Here is a 19,688-nt window from a genome sequence, read left to right as displayed (position 1 = left end):
TTTCTTCCCTCTATTTTCTTTTTTTTTTGTGGTGGTGGTGGTGGTGGTGCGGGTGGGGGCATAGAATGATTGGAAATAAGGGCAGCAATCTTGGTGGCGGTGGGTGGCTGCGGGGCGGGTGGGGGCAATAAAATGATTGGAAATAAGGGTAGCAATCTAGGATCCAATCATAACAAACCTAATTTAAGTAGGCTTTGATTTAACCTAAATAGGTCATAATCATAAATAATTTAATCCATCTTAACCAATTTATTGACTAGGTTGGATATAGGTTTAGAATCTCAATTTATTTGACCCTTTTACTAGTTCATTTATTGAATAATTTCTTCTACTAGTTGGATTAGAATAACAAGTTATACGGGTTTACTTATTTGATAAAAAAAAAATCAGGCCTTGGTATTTTTGGTCGTTTCAGTAAACAAATCAAGCTTAGGCAGATAGACATCTTAGCCATGCCTAACTCGATTGCCACCAAAATTTTGGAGATGCTTAAAAGCAATCTTTATACCAAACCTCTGGTGTCTTTTAACACATTCTAGAGCCAACCATGAATTTTGATGGCAGTGTATCGAAGGGCATCAGCAGAAGTGGTGTCTTTTAACACATTCTAGATCCATCCAAGGTTGATGAATTTCGATGGCAGTGTATCGAAAGGCATCAGCAGAAATGACGTAGGCTTTGTGATCAGAGACCAATACTCCAGATTGATTGCGCCAGAGGTTAGCGCACATTTGGTAGCTCCGTTCTTGTAGCAGAGTTGCATGCGGCGTGGAAGAGTCTTGTTCATGCTAGAGTATACCTGAGTGCTCAGCGGTCCCTAGAGGATGACTCCACCACAGTGGTCGGCTGAATTCGAGGCTAGCAAGCCAGGTTAGATTCGCATCTACTACTACGGGATATTTGGCGCTTGGCGGAGGAGCTAGATTCATTTCGGATCTCATGTGTTTCACGAGGTGAACAGTACTGCGGACTGTATTGCTTCCTTTGCAGCCCACCACTCTGGGTTTATAGTATAGGATGTTTCCGATCGAATGCCGCTGGCATTAAATTGTGTTTTGTCTTGTGATAGCTCTGGACTCTCTCACGGCCGAGTGTAGTGAATTCGAGCCTAGATTATAATTAAAAAATATAGTTAAAAATTAGATCAAATTAAAAAATATAAGCACTATATTATAAAATATTAAATTAATAATATATTATAAAATATTATTAACTATATTTTGGTTTTCGAGCTCAACTCAAAAAACTATTTTAGCTACTCGAGCTCGATGACAGCTGAGTCGAATCAAATCGAGCCGTGCTTGGATTTAAATTGGACTCGAGCAATTTGCAAGCTACTTGACTTATTTGCATTCCAAGTAAGCATTCTTCAGCACACCCTTCCTTGACTTCGAGACAGGAAATGATGCAGGAAATGTTCTCTGATAACAGAAAACCACAGCTGATGGACACTATTCCCTTCTTACTAAACATGGAACTTCATGATATTTAAATTTTATCGCAAAAATCAAACTACTACTCACTCTTTCGAATGTTAATTGATAATTGAAAGGTACAAAGACAACTACTTGCATGGTACTAAGTCTATAAACAATTCTGATGAAACAGACTTATACCGTGCGGGAAGTCATCCCTCAGCATGGTTCAAGTCCCAATTCCTTGGTGTTTGACAGGAAATGGGGGCGGGATATCCCTTACTTATTCTGTCCAACAAAACACCACCTAAGAGTAGGCATGATCAATTTATAATTAACAACTACATAGTATCCATAGTTTATCATGATTGTTGACAGTACAAATACTACTCTTGCTGCCAGAGGTGGCTGACAATTAACATTGGCATTCAGTTTTGATCATAAAAGGCGGGAGAACAATGATGCCATGTAGAGCTTGCGATACAGATACGGGCTGTGCAAGAGTCCCAGGCCAACAAGCTACCATCACCGCAAATTGTATTTTAGCACTAAACAGTTCAAAAGTATTTCAAAATTCTGTAGGATAGTCATGCTTGCCTGCTAGAATACAACTACTTGAGACGGGAATACGATGCATGTGCCAAAACTAAGCCAAGAGGATTGCACATATAACCTGTATATCAGGTCAAACAAGTCCCTAGTGACTATTATCCAATAAAGTATAGTTTCCCACTTTATGAAGTGGGAAAATGATTTGGGAATCTATGATTTGATCCTGAAAGTAAAAAAAAAGAAAAGAATATAGCATTATGAGATAAAATGTCAACTATTAATGGATTTACAGAAGAAAAGCTAGCAGTGTAATGTTATGCTTGCAGCCAGTCACAGATCCTGATCTAGCAATGTAATAGGTCCATTTGCAGACAAGTAGACAAGTGAAATCCTCATTGCTTGGTGTAAATTTCTTATACCTAATAATCAGATATCAGTGTTTAAGCATGCATCCCAAGGTGCAAATATTCACGCATGCATCCCAGGTGAAAGCATACATCACCATTAGAGTAGAATAATAACAACCCTCTTGCTTACACCGGTTTCTCATACAATACCTTTAACAGAGGAAGGCATTAATATCCTACCAGTTGTGGTCTCTGAAAAGGACATGCTGAGCAACGTATGAGCATCCCAGTACAACCACAGACTCAACAAATAGGATTAAAATATGATGGGGAAAAGAAAAGGTGATTTAGTCTGTTTACGGAAGCCATCACAAATACTAATGGCACCTCGGTCTTAAATATCAAACCAGGAAAGCTACTTCAAACCACCTCAGAAGCGAAGTGTCACATACTCTTCAGCAAAACCACAATTTCAAAAAGACCGGATATTGCACAGACACAAAAAATGCCTAGAAATATTCAGAGAACATACCATAACCAAGCTCAGAAGCATTTCCTGTGGACGATGGATGGACCAGATTCATCATACTCACCCTTGGAAATCCACATCTGAAAATGAAAATTCAAGGCGATGAAGCACCATTCATCTGTAAATAAAATGTCATAGGGGCAAAATATAGTGTAGCACAACAAAACTTCACCTGCTGGAAAGTGCTTAAGGAGGCAAGGATGGAGCCTCCTATCCAGACACTGTATTTCCGTTCAGGTGGGGCGACCACCTTAATTTTCATGCTGCTTGGCGCAAGAGCTGTAATCTCCTTGCTCATGCGGTCAGCAATACCTGGGAACATAGTCGACCCCCCACTAAGAACAATATTACCATATAAGTCCTTCCTGATATCCACATCACACTTCATAATGGAGTTGTATGTCGTTTCGTGAATTCCAGCAGCTTCCATGCCAATCAAGGATGGCTGGAAAAGGACTTCAGGGCACCTGAATCTCTCAGCCCCGATTGTGATCACCTGCCCATCAGGGAGTTCGTAGCTCTTTTCCACAGTAGAGCTACTCCTGGCAGTCTCCAGCTCTTGTTCATAATCAAGAGCAACATAGGCAAGCTTCTCCTTCATGTCCCTTACAATTTCTCGTTCTGCCGTTGTAGTGAAGGAGTAACCTCTCTCTGTAAGGATCTTCATCAGTGCATCTGTGAGATCACGACCCGCAAGATCCAAACGAAGGATAGCATGAGGTAGGGCATATCCTTCATAGATTGGAACAGTGTGTGTCACACCATCACCAGAATCAAGCACAATACCTGTTAATAAACAGCACAGCCCCATTAGTCAACCAGATGATGATGATTGTTACCATAACTAGAAGCAAGTAGTCAAAATGATACAAACCAGTTGTGCGGCCACTGGCATAGAGTGAAAGGACTGCCTGAATTGCAACATACATGGCAGGCACATTGAAAGTCTCAAACATGATTTGGGTCATTTTCTCTCTATTTGCCTTGGGGTTGAGAGGGGCTTCTGTGAGAAGTACAGGGTGTTCCTCAGGAGCAACACGAAGCTCATTGTAGAAAGTGTGATGCCAGATCTTCTCCATGTCATCCCAGTTGCTAACAATTCCATGCTCAATGGGGTACTTCAGCGTAAGGATACCTCTTTTAGACTGTGCCTCGTCACCAACGTAAGCATCCTTTTGGCCCATTCCAACCATAACACCAGTATGGCGGGGTCGGCCTACAATGCTGGGGAATACTGCCCTAGGTGCATCATCACCAGCAAATCCAGCCTATTTGACAAAGACAAGACAATCGTGCATGCTAGTTTGAGGCCAGACGGGAATCGTAGTGCAGATCCTTTTAAAGAAGAAGAAAAAAAAAGGTACAAAAGTGGAATGGATTCCCTAACCTTGACCATTCCAGTTCCATTGTCACAGACAAGAGGTTGGATATCTTCGGTATCGGCCATTTTCTATATATCTGCAGAAGCATTACACACAAGACAATGTACCTTTTAACTGGCAAAGGTTTTTTTTTCTGAGAACTATTCTGTACCCTTGAATTCAATAGCTTTTCAAATTATTAAACATCCCTAACCAAAATGTATTTAGAGATCTCCAGACATTTTAAAAGTGAAAGAAACCCATGAAGAAAACCCTGTAATGCTAACATTATTTTAAACAAATGATAATATAACAAGGATGTTAAGAAGAGAACAATGTGTAGCAGATTAAAAAGTAAAAATCTAATTCATAAGGAAAAAACTTGTTGACTTCTCAAAACTATTTCAGAATCAGAATTCTGTTTTTAAAAGATTCGCATAATTAATCATGTATAAGAATGGGAAAGTTATCAGGCATTCGCTAAGGTGTCATTATGTTATTTAAACAAAACAAGATATAGAAACTATCATGAAACCACATCAATAATCAGTGTAGCAGAGCCATGCAACAACTGCTAATACACCCACCAGGAAAATTAAATAGGAAAATTTATAAGTTTTAAACAACTCTTAGAAGAACAAGATAAAAGAATCTAAGGGTTTCACCACAATAATATATTGAAAAAGTGCTTAACATAATTTTAAGAAAAGAAATGTTAGAAAAATTCTCATGTGAGGACTTATTTATCAACCGTTGGTGCATTGATTTGATCATAGATCAAAGGTCAAGTTGATAGCTATCTGGCTAAAAAGGACAATAAGATACGACTTGATAAAGCTTTATGTTGGACTTCTTTTAGTTATTTGACCTGTGATATCATATCTGAGATAAAGATACTGTTTTCTTTTTATGTTTATTTTATCTTTGCTGAGAGGCCTACCCTCGATAATCTAGCAAAACTACAACCAAAACGAGCAGTAAAAACAAGGTTAGTCAAAGGTAAAAAGAAGAGACTGCAGTCCAGCAACAACAACATTCCTACAGAAATCATTGGAAGCCAGCCAGTCTACTGGCTGATTTCCATCGCAATAGACATGCTTAGCCAGAAAGAATGATAAAGATATTGGTTGTTAAACTTGCCAGGTCATATCAATTTTAAACCGCTCTACTTGTTAAAAGACATAGCATGGTCAGAATATAAGAAATAAATTCTTATTTAAACTTTCTGGTAATCACAAATTGAGCTCTGAGGTTACTTCTTCAAGGACAAAATTTCACAATTTATATGTCATCATGAATAGAGAAACAGATCGAAAATATCAAAAAATACCTCAATGAATAGAAGAAATACCAAGAGTCTTAAGATAATCATACCTAGTAAGAAAATTCATGAATTATTCATTAAAGTCACCATAAATTCATAAAAACAAGATTTTAAATTAGGACATAAAATATCAAGAAATCAGCTACTGATAAAAAATTGAGAATTGTCAATTTATTTTTCCGTAAGAGAACTTAGGCCTTCGGGTTTATTAACTCCACCCCCCGATCCCCCAACAAAACCACCCTTCAATGGACAATACAGGCTGATATATGCTTAGAAGAAATGTAACACTAGGTTTTTTTTTTTGAAAAAAAAGCAAAATATAGCAAACAAAGAAAAACAAACTGACCTACATAGCACACCATACACCAATCTCAGAAGAAAGAACTAAGAATGCCAGTGACGCAATAAATCTACAGATCATCAAACATGTAAATATCAACCGGAAAATCCCTCACATATCACCTCCTACCTGCACGATCGGAGCACCAGACAAATACCAGATCAAAAAAAAATTGCCAAGTTCGACGATCCACCAGAACAAACCCCACTCCAGTGTTTCAACCGCCCCGATCGGCCCTAAAAACTAAGGATCCTCAAGATCGAACCACAGAAACATCCGAAAAACCCATCGTTCTTTAGATTTCCGCAAGCAAAGATAAGATTACTGCGTCTAATTTATCTTTGCATATAAAATCCGATAAAGAACGCAAGATCAAGCAGATCCGAAGAGGCATGACTAGATCTAGTAGGGGAAAGCAGTCAAGATGGGGGAAATCTTAAGCCAACCTCGTCGAAGAAAGCGATTAGGGTTCTTTCTCCCTTCCTCCGAGGCGACAGAGAGGAGCGAGAGATCAAGTGTAGGAAAATAGAAGCGCTCCAAGAAACGACGAAGGAAATAGATGGGAGCATTTGCCTTTTATACTACAGGCGGAAAGGCGAAGACCAAAGAGAGACCAGAAAATTAGTCCGTTTTTCTCTTCACTTTATCAGCAGCAAAAAATAAAAAATAAAAATAGCTTGTTTCAAATGACCAGCCAAGAGATGCGCGCTCACGATCCAAGACGAGGAGACGTGCGCGAGTTCCGCATAATAGATTGTATAAGGAACATAGGATCTGCCGTTGATTGTGCCAGGATAGGAGATGATCTGGACCCTGGAGCCCGCATAGGGGTTTCTGTAGGGACGCTTGGAGAGAGAGGTAGCGTCGATGATGGGGGAGGGTGTTCCGCTGCCGTTGGGGTCACCGAATCATATTCGGAAATAGGACGGGACACGCGTCAGCTGTTAGAATTGTGGTCTGCATCTCTCCAGATTCTCTGGCCGCAAGATGGCCTTTTGATTTCTGAACAGAAGAAAAAGATTTTCAACAAAAAAAAAAAAAACAGAAGAAAAAGATAAGTTACCCAAAAATTAGAAGAAAAGGGGCTGAACATAAAAAAAAAAAAAAGAGAGTAGGAAAGCAGATGGGCCACTCGAAACCTATCTGTAATATATATTTTTTTAATAAATCGGCCGCCCACACTAACTTCGCGTGAGCATTGCTAACAGAGCTGTAAGCCAAAATACTCTGGTAGAACATGTACACAGTGAGCCCATAAAATCTTTTCAGAATGATGAGCAATAAAAAAGACAATATAGTCATAAGGATAATCTAAAATACATCACACTCCTTTTAACATTTTAAATGGAACAAGTCTAGTCATCCGGCCCAAAGAAGGAGGTTAACCCATCGGCTGGGCAGTTGGCGACATTCGTCGAGCAATATTAATACAGCATCTGATCAGGTTCGACAAAGAGGTAGGTGGCCAAAGCTTTCTTGCAATGCTTCCACGTTTATCGCATCAAAAAGGAGTTGATTGATTATAAAATTATGGATGATAGCGACATGGTGAAACGCAACTTCAAGACCCTGCACACTGATTCCCGATAAAGCGCTCCACTTGATTTTGCAAATCCAATCAAATAAGAACAGTGGAAGCATTAAGCAAAAAACAAATATGGCTTAGATTGGTAATTGTTGGGGTGGGGAGGCCCGCACGAGCGGGTTCTGCGAAGTAAGCAGCGTCCTCGCTCGGCCAGCCTATAAACCCTCCAAAAATACTTGCGCAAAGAGATTAGCGCGGCGGGCAGCTCTCACCACCCGCTTTGTTTTCCTTACTCATTAGTTTAAGGCAAGTTGAAACGCTGCAACAAGCCTGGTTTATATTGACCCGAGAGCGTTTCACCCATTTCAGTCTTTCCGATATGGGACTAAGTAAAGGGACGCTTCCGCCTTGCTGATTCAACTTGTCGGCTTCTTTTAGAGTTTCATTTCCGGCCTTCGCCCGCAAGCGGGAGAGCATATAACTTCCCTTCCACCGGCTCCGAGGAGGAGGAGGAGGACGGCCATGGCAGAGTTCAACGAGCCACGGTCCAAAGCCACCGCCTCTGTGTCCTCGTCTGGAAACCCTACGTCCTTTCTTTCGCGTGCTTCCAAGTGCGCCAAAACCCTAGAGGAGGGAAACCGCTCCTTGTCCGACGACGCGGTACCTCTTTCGACTTTCTCTTCTACTTTCTATCACTTACTAGCCGATTTGTTCCGCTGAAATTATTGCTAAAAAGGAAATTAGTGTCTGTTTCTCTTTTTTTATATGAATCTTGTGTTATTCTGTCTCGGATTTGTATGTACTGTATTCGTTCGTTGGTTGCCTCATCTTGCAATCGTCTTTCTTGGATACGCCCCATTTGCCCTATGTTATCCATCAGGTGATCTTTATGAGAAGAAAACAACAAAATGCCCCAATTGTTTTCATCTAATGCTCTCTCCGTCTCTAATTTGGATTTTTTCAATGAAAGCTTATGCAGCGGTGCTTGTATTTTTCAGCAGTATAATTTCTGTGCTTGCATGTTTTGTTCGAATGTCCTGCTTATTTATTAAATTCCTCTGTGGATGGATCAATTCTTCAATTTTTTTCCATGATAAATGTACCTTTTAAGTAGAAACACCTCCTTGCTTCCACTTTCTGTGATTTTGATATACCACGGATTGGTCCGACCAGAAAACTCACACATCTGGAGTTAAGGGCCATGATGTTAAAAGGGTTTAAGATGAATGACTATGATGTTGTAAACTACAACTGGGGGCTGTGATTGTCTCTTGACAGAAATTTATGGGTACTTTTATGTATGGTTACGAGGAACGAAGAAAACCGTATCAAGAATGGGAACTTTTGGCATGAGAAGCTTATAAATTCAACATAGGCTTTATTTATGGGCATACATTATACAGCTCCTCGAGTATGCCAAAGATTGAATTCAAGGGTTAAGCGCTTCTAGCCTTGACTTACCATTGAAACCATAACTTTAAATACTTGTAACAAGGTCACTAGGTTCCTGAACCAGACCCCGGCCTGGTCCAATTTTACCAAAGGACTAGAAATGCACTTGAGCTGGCCAAAAACCAGTGACCCAGCCTGTTTTACAAAGTACTCCTGATTTAATCAGGTGCTGTTTAATATTTAGTGACATTTTAGACATTTAATTATAATAAAAGAATATTTTAGAAAAAGAAAGCCCTAATTGCCCATCTCCGTCATCCCCTTTCCATCCCTTCTCTGATTCTCGTTCTGGTGATCTACTATTTTCGATTCTCTATCTGGCGATCCACTAATTTTGATGGTCCTCTCTGACTCTGGTGTCTGATAACAATGGCGGTGGCAGACGTGACAGGCAATTAGGGCTTTCTTTTTAAAAAATATTTTATTATAATTAAATGTCTAAATTGTCTCTGAATTTTAAACAGACCCCTGTTTAAATCAGGAGTACCATGGTCCTTGGGTCAAGTGAAAAAAAAAAACTAGTGATTCGTTCGGGACTGGCCTGGTCATCAGTTTTCTCGAAAAAACTGGTCAGATCACTGGCTTTTGCTGGTCAAGTGCATTTCCGGTCGTCTGGTAAAATCGTACCAGCTTGTGGTCCTCTTCACTGGTTTTCTGGTCAGACAGGCCAATCTATTCTGTGTTTAAAAGCTATGATTGGATCTAATTAAGTTGTTCCTGTGTCTCACTCCAACAAAGTTATTTCAATATGTTGCCAGATATTGTAGTTGATATGTTAACAATTATATATTTAACCAAATCCATGGCACGCAAGGAAATAGCGTTAACTTCTTATAGATGCATATTCTTTAGTGAAGTTTTGGTGAGCTAGCTTCTACAATCTTCTTGTGGCATTTGCATTGAATCTTCATAAAGCTGCATTCATGCTTATCCTTTTATGGTATCTTCATTCTCTTTACTGAAGCTTGAAGGGGGTTGAAAGGCTTCCTTATTTTGCCTACTATAATTTGGTATTTTACACCAAAATATGTTAAGATAATCTTATAGAATGAAAATAGGGGTTCGCTCAAGTTCAACCGATGATGGAGGATTGGCATCAGCCATGGTTGAATGGAGTGGAGTTGCTTGAGGATTCTAATCGTAATAAGCATTTTCTCCCCACTGGATATGAAGGGTATCTTGAATGTAATTTTGTGGACCTTAATAAAATTTTGATTCACTAAGTTCCAGTTGAGATGCATTATTCTTAAAATTGATGTGATCTTTTTAGCTGCATGAATTGCTAGGATTGATGTGCTTCTTGGAGGAGGCTTGTGTGAAGGCCAGTTGACAGAAATAGTTGGGTCATCATCTTCTGGTAAAACACAAGTAAGAATGCTCAATGTTTTGACTCTATTAGAACTCCCAAGCACTAAATATTTTTAAACTCAGGGATCAGTTTTTTTAATGGGAAATGCTTCATCATCTGTCCATGTAGTTTTCTTATCCCAAGATGCTTGTTTTGGCCTACATGCTCTCAAACTTTAAATAGGCAGTCAAGACAGTCTTGAGCCATTGTGTCTTCTAATTCACCATTGTGCCCATGCAGGTTTGTCTATATTCTGCTGCACATGTTGCGGACAAGCATTTTGGTGTTGTTATGTTCTTGGACACATGTAATTCCTTTTCTCCGAAGCGTATTGCATGTATGGTTGATCAACTTTCTAGCTCTTTTTCCGGAGAGGTCAATTTCTATTCTTCGTCAAAATTCTTCGTAGACTTAACAGTGTTTGTTCATTTAGTGAATATCAAGAATTGTCCATGTCATAATTCTAGAATATTAAGTTGTTTGAGAAATAAATAGAGCCTACTCTTGTGTTTAACCGCTCATTTTGTTTGATGAATTCTTTTGATTTTAGGCCAAAGAAAGAAGACTTAAAAGGATTATGAGCAACATATTTTGTCACTCAATTTTTGACATCTTTGCACTTTTGGATGTACTGCATCAACTAGAATTCAATTTAAAGCATCAGGTCTTTATCCAACAAAAAAAATTTGAATGATAATATTGCTAAAACTATATATCTATTATTTATTGCCTTGAGTTTTTGTGATGAATGGTTCAGGTAACAAGTGGACATACGAAGATATGCTTGCTAATTATCGATTCAATCTCCTCTCTCCTAACCCCTGTCCTTGGAGGCAAAGGTTCGGAAGGTATATCCCTGATGCTCGATTGTAAAATCAGGCATTTTGGAAGTAGATTTTTCATCTGAAATCTCCTATTCCAATTTAATGTGTCTGCATCATGTTAGCTCCAAATTACAGCTATTGTGAGGCTGTGAGCTGGCATTTTCTAATTGTGCCATGAGGGCAATCCCTTTATACACTTCACAATTATGTCAGTACAGGATTTATTTTGTGCAATATTGACAAACTTTAAGGTGAATGACTTTGTGTTGGAACAAGCATAAGAGTCAAATTTAGTACATCAGGAAGTTCTGATCTGAAAAGCTAACCTTCATGGATTTCTACGGATCAATGCAAGAAAAACTATATAAGAGGCTTAAGGGCTGTAATTTATTGTGAAAGGTATCTAGGATTCCAAGTAACAGAAACTAGAATTTGCCCAGTTCGTAGTGTTGTACAACTTCAGTGGGTAAGTGATGTTATGGCCCAATCCAGGCTTAATACAATGCAAGCCTAATCTTCCCTGCAACAGCCGACTTATTCTGAAGCAAATTCAACACCATATTGTTTGACCTATATATCAGGTTGTTATGGTTAAGGTTTATTTAGATTAGGTTGGTTGAGAATCAATGGGTTGGATTAGGCCCTGAAGGACCTCATAAAACACTGATTTAAATTGAAAGTTAAGACCGAGAATTTTATGCAATTTATAGAAAATTTAAGCACTTGGTTGCGATGATTTATGTTGTTCTCGCAATTCACTGCATTATAGAGATTCATGGGGCCTAAAAAGCCTTAAGCAACTCCATCTATCTCCATGAAGATGAAATAGAAAAAAAATGTCGAGAAATGGTTGATTGCCAAGGTGTGTCATAATGGAAGAGGATTCATGTTGTTCCCACAATTTAGTGCAATATAGAGATTCATGAGGCCTAAAGCCTTAAGTAACTCCATCTGTCTCCTCTTGATTTATCTAGAAAATGAAGATGAAATAGAAAAGAAATGGTGAAAAAATGGCTGATTGCCAAGGTGTATCATAGTGGAAGCATACACTCATGCACATACAGTATTAGCTGCAATACATTGCTGTAATGGCCTTTGATGTCTCCGTACAAGATGCACAGGATGCATTATGTGCAAAGTTCCTCCATGCTTAAATGTTTGATGGATATTGGAAATGCAGGACGACTTTTGATGGTGTCTGCTGGAATTATTTTGAAGAAACTAGCAAATGAGCACAATGTCTCTGTTTTGGTAAGCACAGATATATTTAAAATTCTGGTGTTTTTTATTTGTTTATGTGGTGCAAAACTGTTTATTTGGAATCTTAGAACTTTGGAAAATTGCATGTTAGACACTCTGCAGTCTATGTGGTAAATGGGTTTTGCTGAATGATAATTTCATGCCTACACCTCTACATCGAAGTTCATTGAAATTTCTGGGTTTTTTTGGCTGGCAGTATGCTCGCTCTGCATAAGCAGGCCTTCATCCATGTTGCCTTTGTTCGCTTGCACTATTTTTATTGCCTAAAGCAACAGCTTTAGTTTCTAGGTACTGTTCAAACGTATTATCAGGTGGGGATATGCCTTTTCTTTTGAAAACTTATATAAAGGGGACCAATAAATTCCAGAGAATATTGGTGCAAATTCTGTTGAATGGATAAACTGAAAACGTCAGGCAAGAACTTCATCCATGTTGTCTTTGTACCCTTATACTATTTTTTATTGCTTGAAGCAAAAGGTTCACTTTCTAGGTACTGTTTCTGTGTATTACTACATGGGGGTATGAGTTTTCCTTTGAAAACTAATATTACAGGGGACCAATTGGGTCATCTGGAAAGAAACTCAACTCAAATAAGCCTTAATCCCAAATTAGTTGGGGTCGGCTACATGATGTTGAGATATCAAGTCCTTAATACTTCATCCCATGTGATTTTCAGTCTACCTCTACTCCTCTTGGTTTCTTCTACATGTATTAAATCACTTTTTTGTACTGATACATTCCTCATTCCATATTATGCATGTCCAAATTATCTGAGACATCCTTCTCATAATTTATCCTCAATTGGCGTTATGTCCGCCTTTTTACGAATGACTTCATTTCTTAATGGTGCAAATTCTATTCAACAGATAAGTTGAAAACGTTATGTAAGAACTTGCTTTTCTCCTTGAACTGCTGAAATAGGGCCTCATATCACTTGCTTAACATGAGAAGTGTTAGAATTTCATGTATCTCAGAGCAGGCACTAATGTTGTACTAAATTTGTTTTATGATGTCAACTAGGTGACAAATCATATGGTCGGTGGAGAGGGAGGAATCTTGAAGCCTGCATTGGGTGAAAGTTGGAAGAGCATTCCACATGTACGGCTACAGCTTACCCATGATCAAGGGAGCAACATCTGTAATGTTTCAATATTAAAGCACACATTCATGGTAAGCATTTTTTAGTCATTTGGCCCACTTCCTTTTTAAGTATTTATGTATAATATATTGATTCGCAGCATAAACTGCTTTCACATAATGAGGCATGGTTAAATAAAATATTCCACTATTAGTCATAACATCAGAGATGAATATCTATCATAACATGCACTGGGAACATGTTGTACTTGCATATTAAAATTTTACTGCCATCTATGAAGTAGAAATGGTAGTGAGTGATCTTGTTTATATATATGCACCTACTTGTCACTCTTGATCCACTTATTCATTCATGTGAGCAAATTTGGTAATTCTGAGTGCCTATTACTTGTCTGCTCACAGTTTCTGTTAGTCACACATTTCACAAGATCAATGGTAATGTCTTTTGTCTTTGACATGCTCATTCCAGATCCCCTGCTTATTTTGTTACAGCATTCTTATGCTTGGCTGTAACCTCACTCAAGTTGAAATATACTTCTCTCCAAGACATTCCATGTTCATGGCAGTTGATCTGAGTGTTGCTATCTTTCTATGCTATTAGCCCATGTCTGATAGATGTCTTTGCAAACCAGAACCATCAATAATCCAAAATTAGGTAGGAGTTGAAGTTATCCAGAATTCATCAATTCCAATTTCGACGGACAACATCAGCCCATCTGGAGGATGGTAAGCCGATTTTATCAATTGTGGTCCAACCTAGGCTAATCCCCCATAAGGTGTGTGCTAGTCCTGTCCACTAGCCGCTTCTGGTGAAAGCATGCCACGGTAGTTGTTCATTACTCCAAACACAGTCGGTAACTTATGATCATGTTAAGGTTGAAAGATTATTGCATTCCAGTTGTTGTGTTTGTAGCTTTCTCAGACCCTTTTTTGAATGTTATCTTGATCGCAGGCTTCTGGTCGTACTACAAAATTTGTGATCCACGGTTGAAGCTGGCTAAGAGCTGCTCTGGATAGGATGGGGGAGGTAAAAGAAGAGGCTGCGACTGTGAGGTAGCACAGGGCTTCTTCCTGATTCAGACCAGGGGGAAATATCTTGCATGAAGTGCTCGGCTGTTTGGAAGCGCAGCTCTTTTTCTTCTCTAGTTTTGGCTTTTTTTTATATGGGGCGAGGGCCCAGAATACCTGGGCTCTCTTAGAAGGGAAGGCTTGCAAACTGATAAGAATTGATTGAGAAAGGATGATCGAATCCGCTCAATCGCTGTCCTCTTGCATTGTCCTTTAAACGTTAAATACTGTCGTCATTTTATCAAACCCTGGGGGACACTGCACCAATCAGGTCGATAAAAGGGCATTTGCAGCGGTGCGTACCCAGGGAAACGTTAAAGACAGAATATTTACTCCAATTGCCGTATTTCTATTCCTTTCTCCTATGGAAAAATTGGGTGGTATTCCCAGCTAAGAAACATGTAAAGGTGACCTCGCAGTGAAATCCGCATGAATTTATTTTTGAGCCATGGTCTTTCAGACGCTGCTGAAGAACCAGACAAATAAAGTTCCCATAAGGCGTTGCTGTTAGAGCTGTATTTGCATCAGGTTTGTAAGCAATTGCAGCTGTAAAACATATGCACAGATTTAGGCAGCCCTCCTGCTGCTGAAGAACCAGACAAATGATATTCACACGAGGAGTTTGCTGTTACGGTTTTATTTTTATCAAGGGGTAAGCAGCTACGGTTACAGACATATGCCTTCCAACTGGCAATCAGATTTAGGTCTACAAAGACTGACAGTTTGGGTTGCACTTATTTAAAACAGTTGAGGTTGTGTATCCTGGTCGCTTCGTGATGTGGGTTGAACGGCCCCTGTAACACATTCCCTCCATTAGCATTCTGCTGGAAGTGGCATAATTCATGAGAACTATTTTTTTTTTCTTTCTAAAATGGATGATTCATATAGCTCTTGTACGAACACATTCAAAATAGATGAAAGCTAAACTAGATTCGCTTCTCAGGGCTTATGTTCTCACTTTTTAATTAATTGAGATGAGCACCACCTCCAGTGACATGCATGATGAAGTGTTTGACGATGCTCTGCCACTCATAGCCTGAGAGATCAGGCTGTGTAATCCAGAAGGGACAGCTTGGTAGCGGTGTAGCAAATGATAAATTTGCTACACCAAATGATGGACATTTTCTTTAATAGATGAGCTTAATATATGAAATTTTTATTGATGAGGTTAAAAGAGTGTGAAGGTCGAACTTAGGATCTGATAACATGTTGAAATCATCAACTATTTCAAAAGCTATTGGCTAGTCCTTGTGGTACAGCAACTCCGTATCAGTCGTGAGAAAGAGGTGGAGAATGACACCCTACGAGCATATAAATGGCCACCGTCAGATTAAGATTTCAACAGCGACAGGCCGGAGAAGGACCCGTGGCGTTCTCGGACGAGGAACCTTTCGTTTCCTATTGGTGGCCGTGGGGCCCTGCCGCGTGACGTCGAGAACGGTGGAGAAGTGGGCCTTGACGCTGAATAATGCAAGGACAAAGACAACCACCGTGGGGCCATCCGAACAGGGTTGAAGGAAACGACATGGGGAGAACTGCTTGCTTTCTTTAACCCGTTTGGAGTTGGACTTGAGAACGATAGCTGGGGTTTACTCCCATCTGGATGCTATCGCTTACTACAAAGGACGAGAAATCCTCTAATTTGTAACACGTCCCTTTTGAATTTTCAACTGTCAGATTTGATCTCTCTAAATTTTAGCAGAGACATACATACATGTCCGCAATTACAAGTTTAATACCAACACATATCTACTCCATCGATGGTGGATACATGACGTTCAGATTCAGGCCCCGCCAATAACACACTTTCCGTGGTGAGAATCTTTTAATTTTTAGTAAATAGATGTTAAGCAACTCATTGTAAGTAACTGGTCGGAGGATATCATCTGATGCCCTACAACCTATTTTGGTGAATTTGAAGAGGTTGTTGTTTATGTTGGAATCATCTGAAGCTGCTTATATTTTTAGAGAAGCAAATAGTGCTCTTTTGTACTTGGTTGCTAATATTTCTGTTCACGCTAAGATTGTATAATAATACCTAACAATGCCATGTTGGACAAAGTATAAGCTGCAGAATAATAAATAAATAAAATTTTTACCGCCTCCGTCCTTGTTGTTCAAGCACGAAGTTATCACATCAGTAAAAAAAGAGAAGAGAAGAGATCCCACGAGGAAGAGAGGAGATCCGGATCATCTAACTTATGCAGGACTTGAGTGCCTTAGGTGATGGCAAGCTTATTTATACTGCTAGATTAGGAACCCATATTCTTATCCATAAGATTTATCTCTAATAATTTTCATCCATCACGAAAATTACCTGATAAAATAATTTTTTATTTAATTAAATTTAAATTATTATTTTAAATAAAATTTATTTTGATATAGGATAAATTGATCAAGTGGGCCACATCAGTCTCCTAATGCAAGGAGACGTGCTAAACATGCCAATCTTAATTTGAAAGGAAGCAAGGAAACGAAAGTAAAAAAAGAAAAAAAGAATTAGGTGGGTGGAGGGAGGAGCAAGCGGGATGGCGGCGCGTGGGGCCGTCGGCTGGCGTGTCGTTGCTCGATCGGGCGGCAGCGTGGTTGGCCCGCCAGCCAAAATTGGGGCCCACCGTCACGTGAAGGCTTGAGGGACGTATCCCACGCTGGGCGATTGCGATAGGCGGCATAAAATTTCCCTCATCTCGTCTCCTCCAATCATCTCCCATCTCCCACGTGAACACTCTGACCCCTCATCTCCTCGTGTTTCTCCTTTCCATTGCCCCACCGTACCCCCCTCCTATTTATATTCCTACTCCTGACTTGAGCTTTCACTCCTCATTTCTCTCCTAATCTTAGTAGCTATTGTTTGTTAAGTGATCACAGGTGGCTTAATCTGATCATGGCTGACTCTTCATCAGCTTCCTACATCCGAATGGTAATATGAGAAATGAAAACCTGAAAACCTTTTTTTTCTTTTCTGATCACTAACTTTTTCTTGTTACTTCATTCATGGGATCTATATATGTGCCTTGATCATAGGTGCAACATCTGATAGAGAAGTGCCTTCTCTTCCACATGAACAAGGACGAGTGCGTGGAAGCCCTCTCCAAGCATGCTAACATTAATCCTGTCATCACGTCTACTGGTAACCTTTCTTCTACTACTACTCCTGCCTCCCCACTTCATCTTCATGCTGTATTTTAGAGCTTATTTAAAGGAAAACAAACACATAAGGTTTAGTACCTAGCTAACACAAAGGTTATTGTGGAGAAGGTTCTGTGTTCAACTTTGGGAGGTCAACGGAACATGATCGCTGATCTTTTCAGAACCCATGTTTGTGTTGTGTGCTGTGTTAGTATGGACGGAGCTGGAGAAGGAGAACAAGGAGTTCTTCGAGGCATACAGGCGGGAGAGGGAGGAGCGGGTGTTGGAGATGGAGACAATGCAAATGATCCAAAAGATGCTGGCTGAGACGGCTGCCATAGATCCTGACGACGAAGACTAACAGATCCATCCCTTCGTTCCATTGCCGCCATGATCAACCTCCAAAGTCTTCTGGAAAAAAAAAAAGTCTATTAATTTATTGTACCTACTCGTGCTGAAGCTAGTGGCAGCACGTTGTAAATTCCACCCCAAGCCTAGGGTGGAAAAGCAGTTAAATAAGCTCCAAATTAAACTGTTCCAGTTTATGGAGAGGGAGCACCTGGGTGGGAATGTGTCGATCGGGACGGCCGGTTGCTAGTGTTCTTAATTTAATGTACAGGTGGCAGCACGGAACAAGTGGTCCATTATTACGTGTAATTTTTCTGGAATTTGCTGGTGTTTTGTCTCTTTGTGTCGACACGTGGTGGGCTCTGGTGCTCGTGTTAGATCGCGATCACCTTTCTTCCTCTCACTTTTTGTTTGCTTTGGATTGAGCTGGACGCGAACGGTGTCTTCTCTTTCCCTTGCTTGAGTTGATGAGGGGAGAGTGTTTCTTTCTGTAAAACCATAAATAACAAAAAAAAAAAGATAGAAGTTGACGGAAGAGTCGTTTGGTGGTAGCTCAGCAATCCTTTTAACACGTGGAGATGCATGGAGAGGTGTTTGATGATGGATGAGATTTGAGAGAAGAAAATAAATATGTTAATTTTCTTAAGAAAGAAGAATTTTATGGATAATTTGTTCATTTATTTGGTAGACCAGCTAGTACTGTTAAGATTGATGGGAGATGGAATAAATAACGGTTTGAAGTGGTGGCAAATCATGATAACAAGGGGATTTTTTCTCTTAATTTGAGCCAGAGAATTGGCAAAACAAAAAAAAAAATCAATCCATAACTTTCTGCAAATTAACCAACCAGAATGCAAAACATGTGGAGGTAAATTTGAAGAAAGGGTAGGGTTACCTTTGAAGCCGACTCTGATTGTATCTTTTGCACCAAAGAAAGATTCACCTTCACCTTTCTTAGTGCAAATCCATTATTGGATCATCAACTGATCACTTTGATATCTGTGCAGACAGATTAATGACAACATCGGACTGCTTTGAGATCCGTGTGGTGGGGATCGATCGGTGGATTCTCTTGAAGGAAAGTGAATCATTCTTTTGCGCTGAAGATACAACCATAGTCCCATTGGAAGAAGGGAGAATGGACAGTGCATTTATTTCATATTGTTTCATATAGCGCATGGAAATACATGAGGCAGACTATAGGCTGCAATATAATATACAAGATAGATTAGGGTATAAACTTAATTTCAACAAAGTAATTATTGTTTATGAATTATTTACAATAAGAACAAAAGCTAAAGTTGAGTGGATATGAGGTTCAACCATCACATATGGTTAGCTTCTTTCCAAATTTTTTCAACTCTTTGACTTTACCCAATGCTTATGCGAAATCTCGTCATGACAGTAGCCTATTAACGTTTTATTCAAACGTCTGAATGTATTATATTATTCTATGGAACTCATGCAGAGTTGCCCACATATAACACTAAATTCTTTGGTCTTATTTCAAGGCATTCGCCCTCCAACTAAGCAGAGCAATCAAACTTGTATGAGCTTTTTTTTTTCCCCTCTGGTAAACCAATTAGAAACTTTCATAGTGTATGGGACTTCCTTGCTCAAATTTTTGCGCTTATATCATATTATGTTTTATTTGCAAGACGTTGAGATGTTAATGATATAGGGCTGGCGATGCTGATGCCTTTGTTCCCGAAGGCCATCCTTTTGGTCTCTATTTAATTGGTGTTCGATTTTGTCTCCCCACTGA

At 39.5% G+C, this 19,688-nt stretch overlaps 3 protein-coding genes and 1 non-coding gene across 17 annotated transcripts; 2 read left to right on the top strand and 2 right to left on the bottom strand.

Annotated features, from left to right (window-relative positions):
* Positions 1-13: 13 nt before the first annotated feature.
* Positions 14-7,727, bottom strand: LOC103705928 (actin-3-like). 11 transcript variants are annotated; one of them, XR_015968442.1, is made up of 7 exons: positions 6,318-6,456; positions 4,231-4,301; positions 3,718-4,111; positions 3,016-3,629; positions 2,847-2,923; positions 2,013-2,088; positions 1,460-1,934 (listed from the first exon to the last, which is right to left on the bottom strand). XR_015968442.1 is itself a non-coding variant. In XM_088703618.2 (6 exons), the coding sequence occupies exons 2-5, from the start codon at positions 4,288-4,290 to the stop codon at positions 2,858-2,860; spliced, it is 1,134 nt and encodes a 377-aa protein (XP_088559744.1). In that variant the 5' UTR covers positions 4,291-4,301; positions 6,318-6,456; the 3' UTR covers positions 14-1,108; positions 2,847-2,857. The 11 variants fall into 11 exon arrangements, 9 of the variants coding, with proteins under 9 accessions (XP_088559744.1, XP_088559748.1, XP_088559741.1 ...); XR_015968441.1 differs by having other exon boundaries at positions 1,743-1,934; positions 2,013-2,190; XM_088703618.2 differs by lacking the exons at positions 1,460-1,934; positions 2,013-2,088 and adding an exon at positions 14-1,108.
* LOC113462653 (U12 minor spliceosomal RNA) lies at positions 7,557-7,706 on the bottom strand. Its single transcript, XR_003385464.1, has one exon. It is a non-coding gene; the product is annotated as a U12 minor spliceosomal RNA (small nuclear RNA).
* Positions 7,728-7,762: 35 nt separating the features above from the next.
* RAD51D (DNA repair RAD51-like protein) lies at positions 7,763-14,784 on the top strand. 4 transcript variants are annotated; one of them, XR_005511235.3, is made up of 10 exons: positions 7,763-8,056; positions 9,907-10,022; positions 10,135-10,216; positions 10,437-10,571; positions 10,747-10,860; positions 10,954-11,044; positions 12,201-12,271; positions 13,301-13,450; positions 14,011-14,104; positions 14,331-14,784. XR_005511235.3 is itself a non-coding variant. In XM_008789833.6 (9 exons), exons 1-9 carry the CDS (start codon positions 7,919-7,921, stop codon positions 14,367-14,369), a joined length of 936 nt encoding a protein of 311 aa, XP_008788055.1. In that variant the 5' UTR covers positions 7,763-7,918; the 3' UTR covers positions 14,370-14,784. The 4 variants fall into 4 exon arrangements, 3 of the variants coding, with proteins under 3 accessions (XP_008788055.1, XP_038980947.1, XP_026660013.1); XM_008789833.6 differs by lacking the exon at positions 14,011-14,104; XM_026804212.3 differs by lacking the exon at positions 14,011-14,104 and having other exon boundaries at positions 7,920-8,056; positions 9,896-10,022.
* Positions 14,785-17,208: 2,424 nt separating this feature from the next.
* On the top strand, positions 17,209-18,274 carry LOC103705925 (uncharacterized). Its single transcript, XM_008789832.6, has 3 exons — positions 17,209-17,366; positions 17,471-17,576; positions 17,788-18,274. The coding sequence occupies exons 1-3, from the start codon at positions 17,331-17,333 to the stop codon at positions 17,934-17,936; spliced, it is 291 nt and encodes a 96-aa protein (XP_008788054.1). The 5' UTR covers positions 17,209-17,330; the 3' UTR covers positions 17,937-18,274.
* Positions 18,275-19,688: the final 1,414 nt, after the last annotated feature.

Source organism: Phoenix dactylifera, chromosome 8 (genome assembly GCF_051530095.1).
Source record: "Phoenix dactylifera cultivar Ajwa chromosome 8, Ajwa_hap1_PhDact_Kaust_v1.1, whole genome shotgun sequence".
NCBI classification, from domain to species: domain Eukaryota; kingdom Viridiplantae; phylum Streptophyta; class Magnoliopsida; order Arecales; family Arecaceae; genus Phoenix; species Phoenix dactylifera.
Note: the sequence above shows the minus strand (reverse complement) of the source record. Positions and strands in the feature narration are given on the sequence as shown.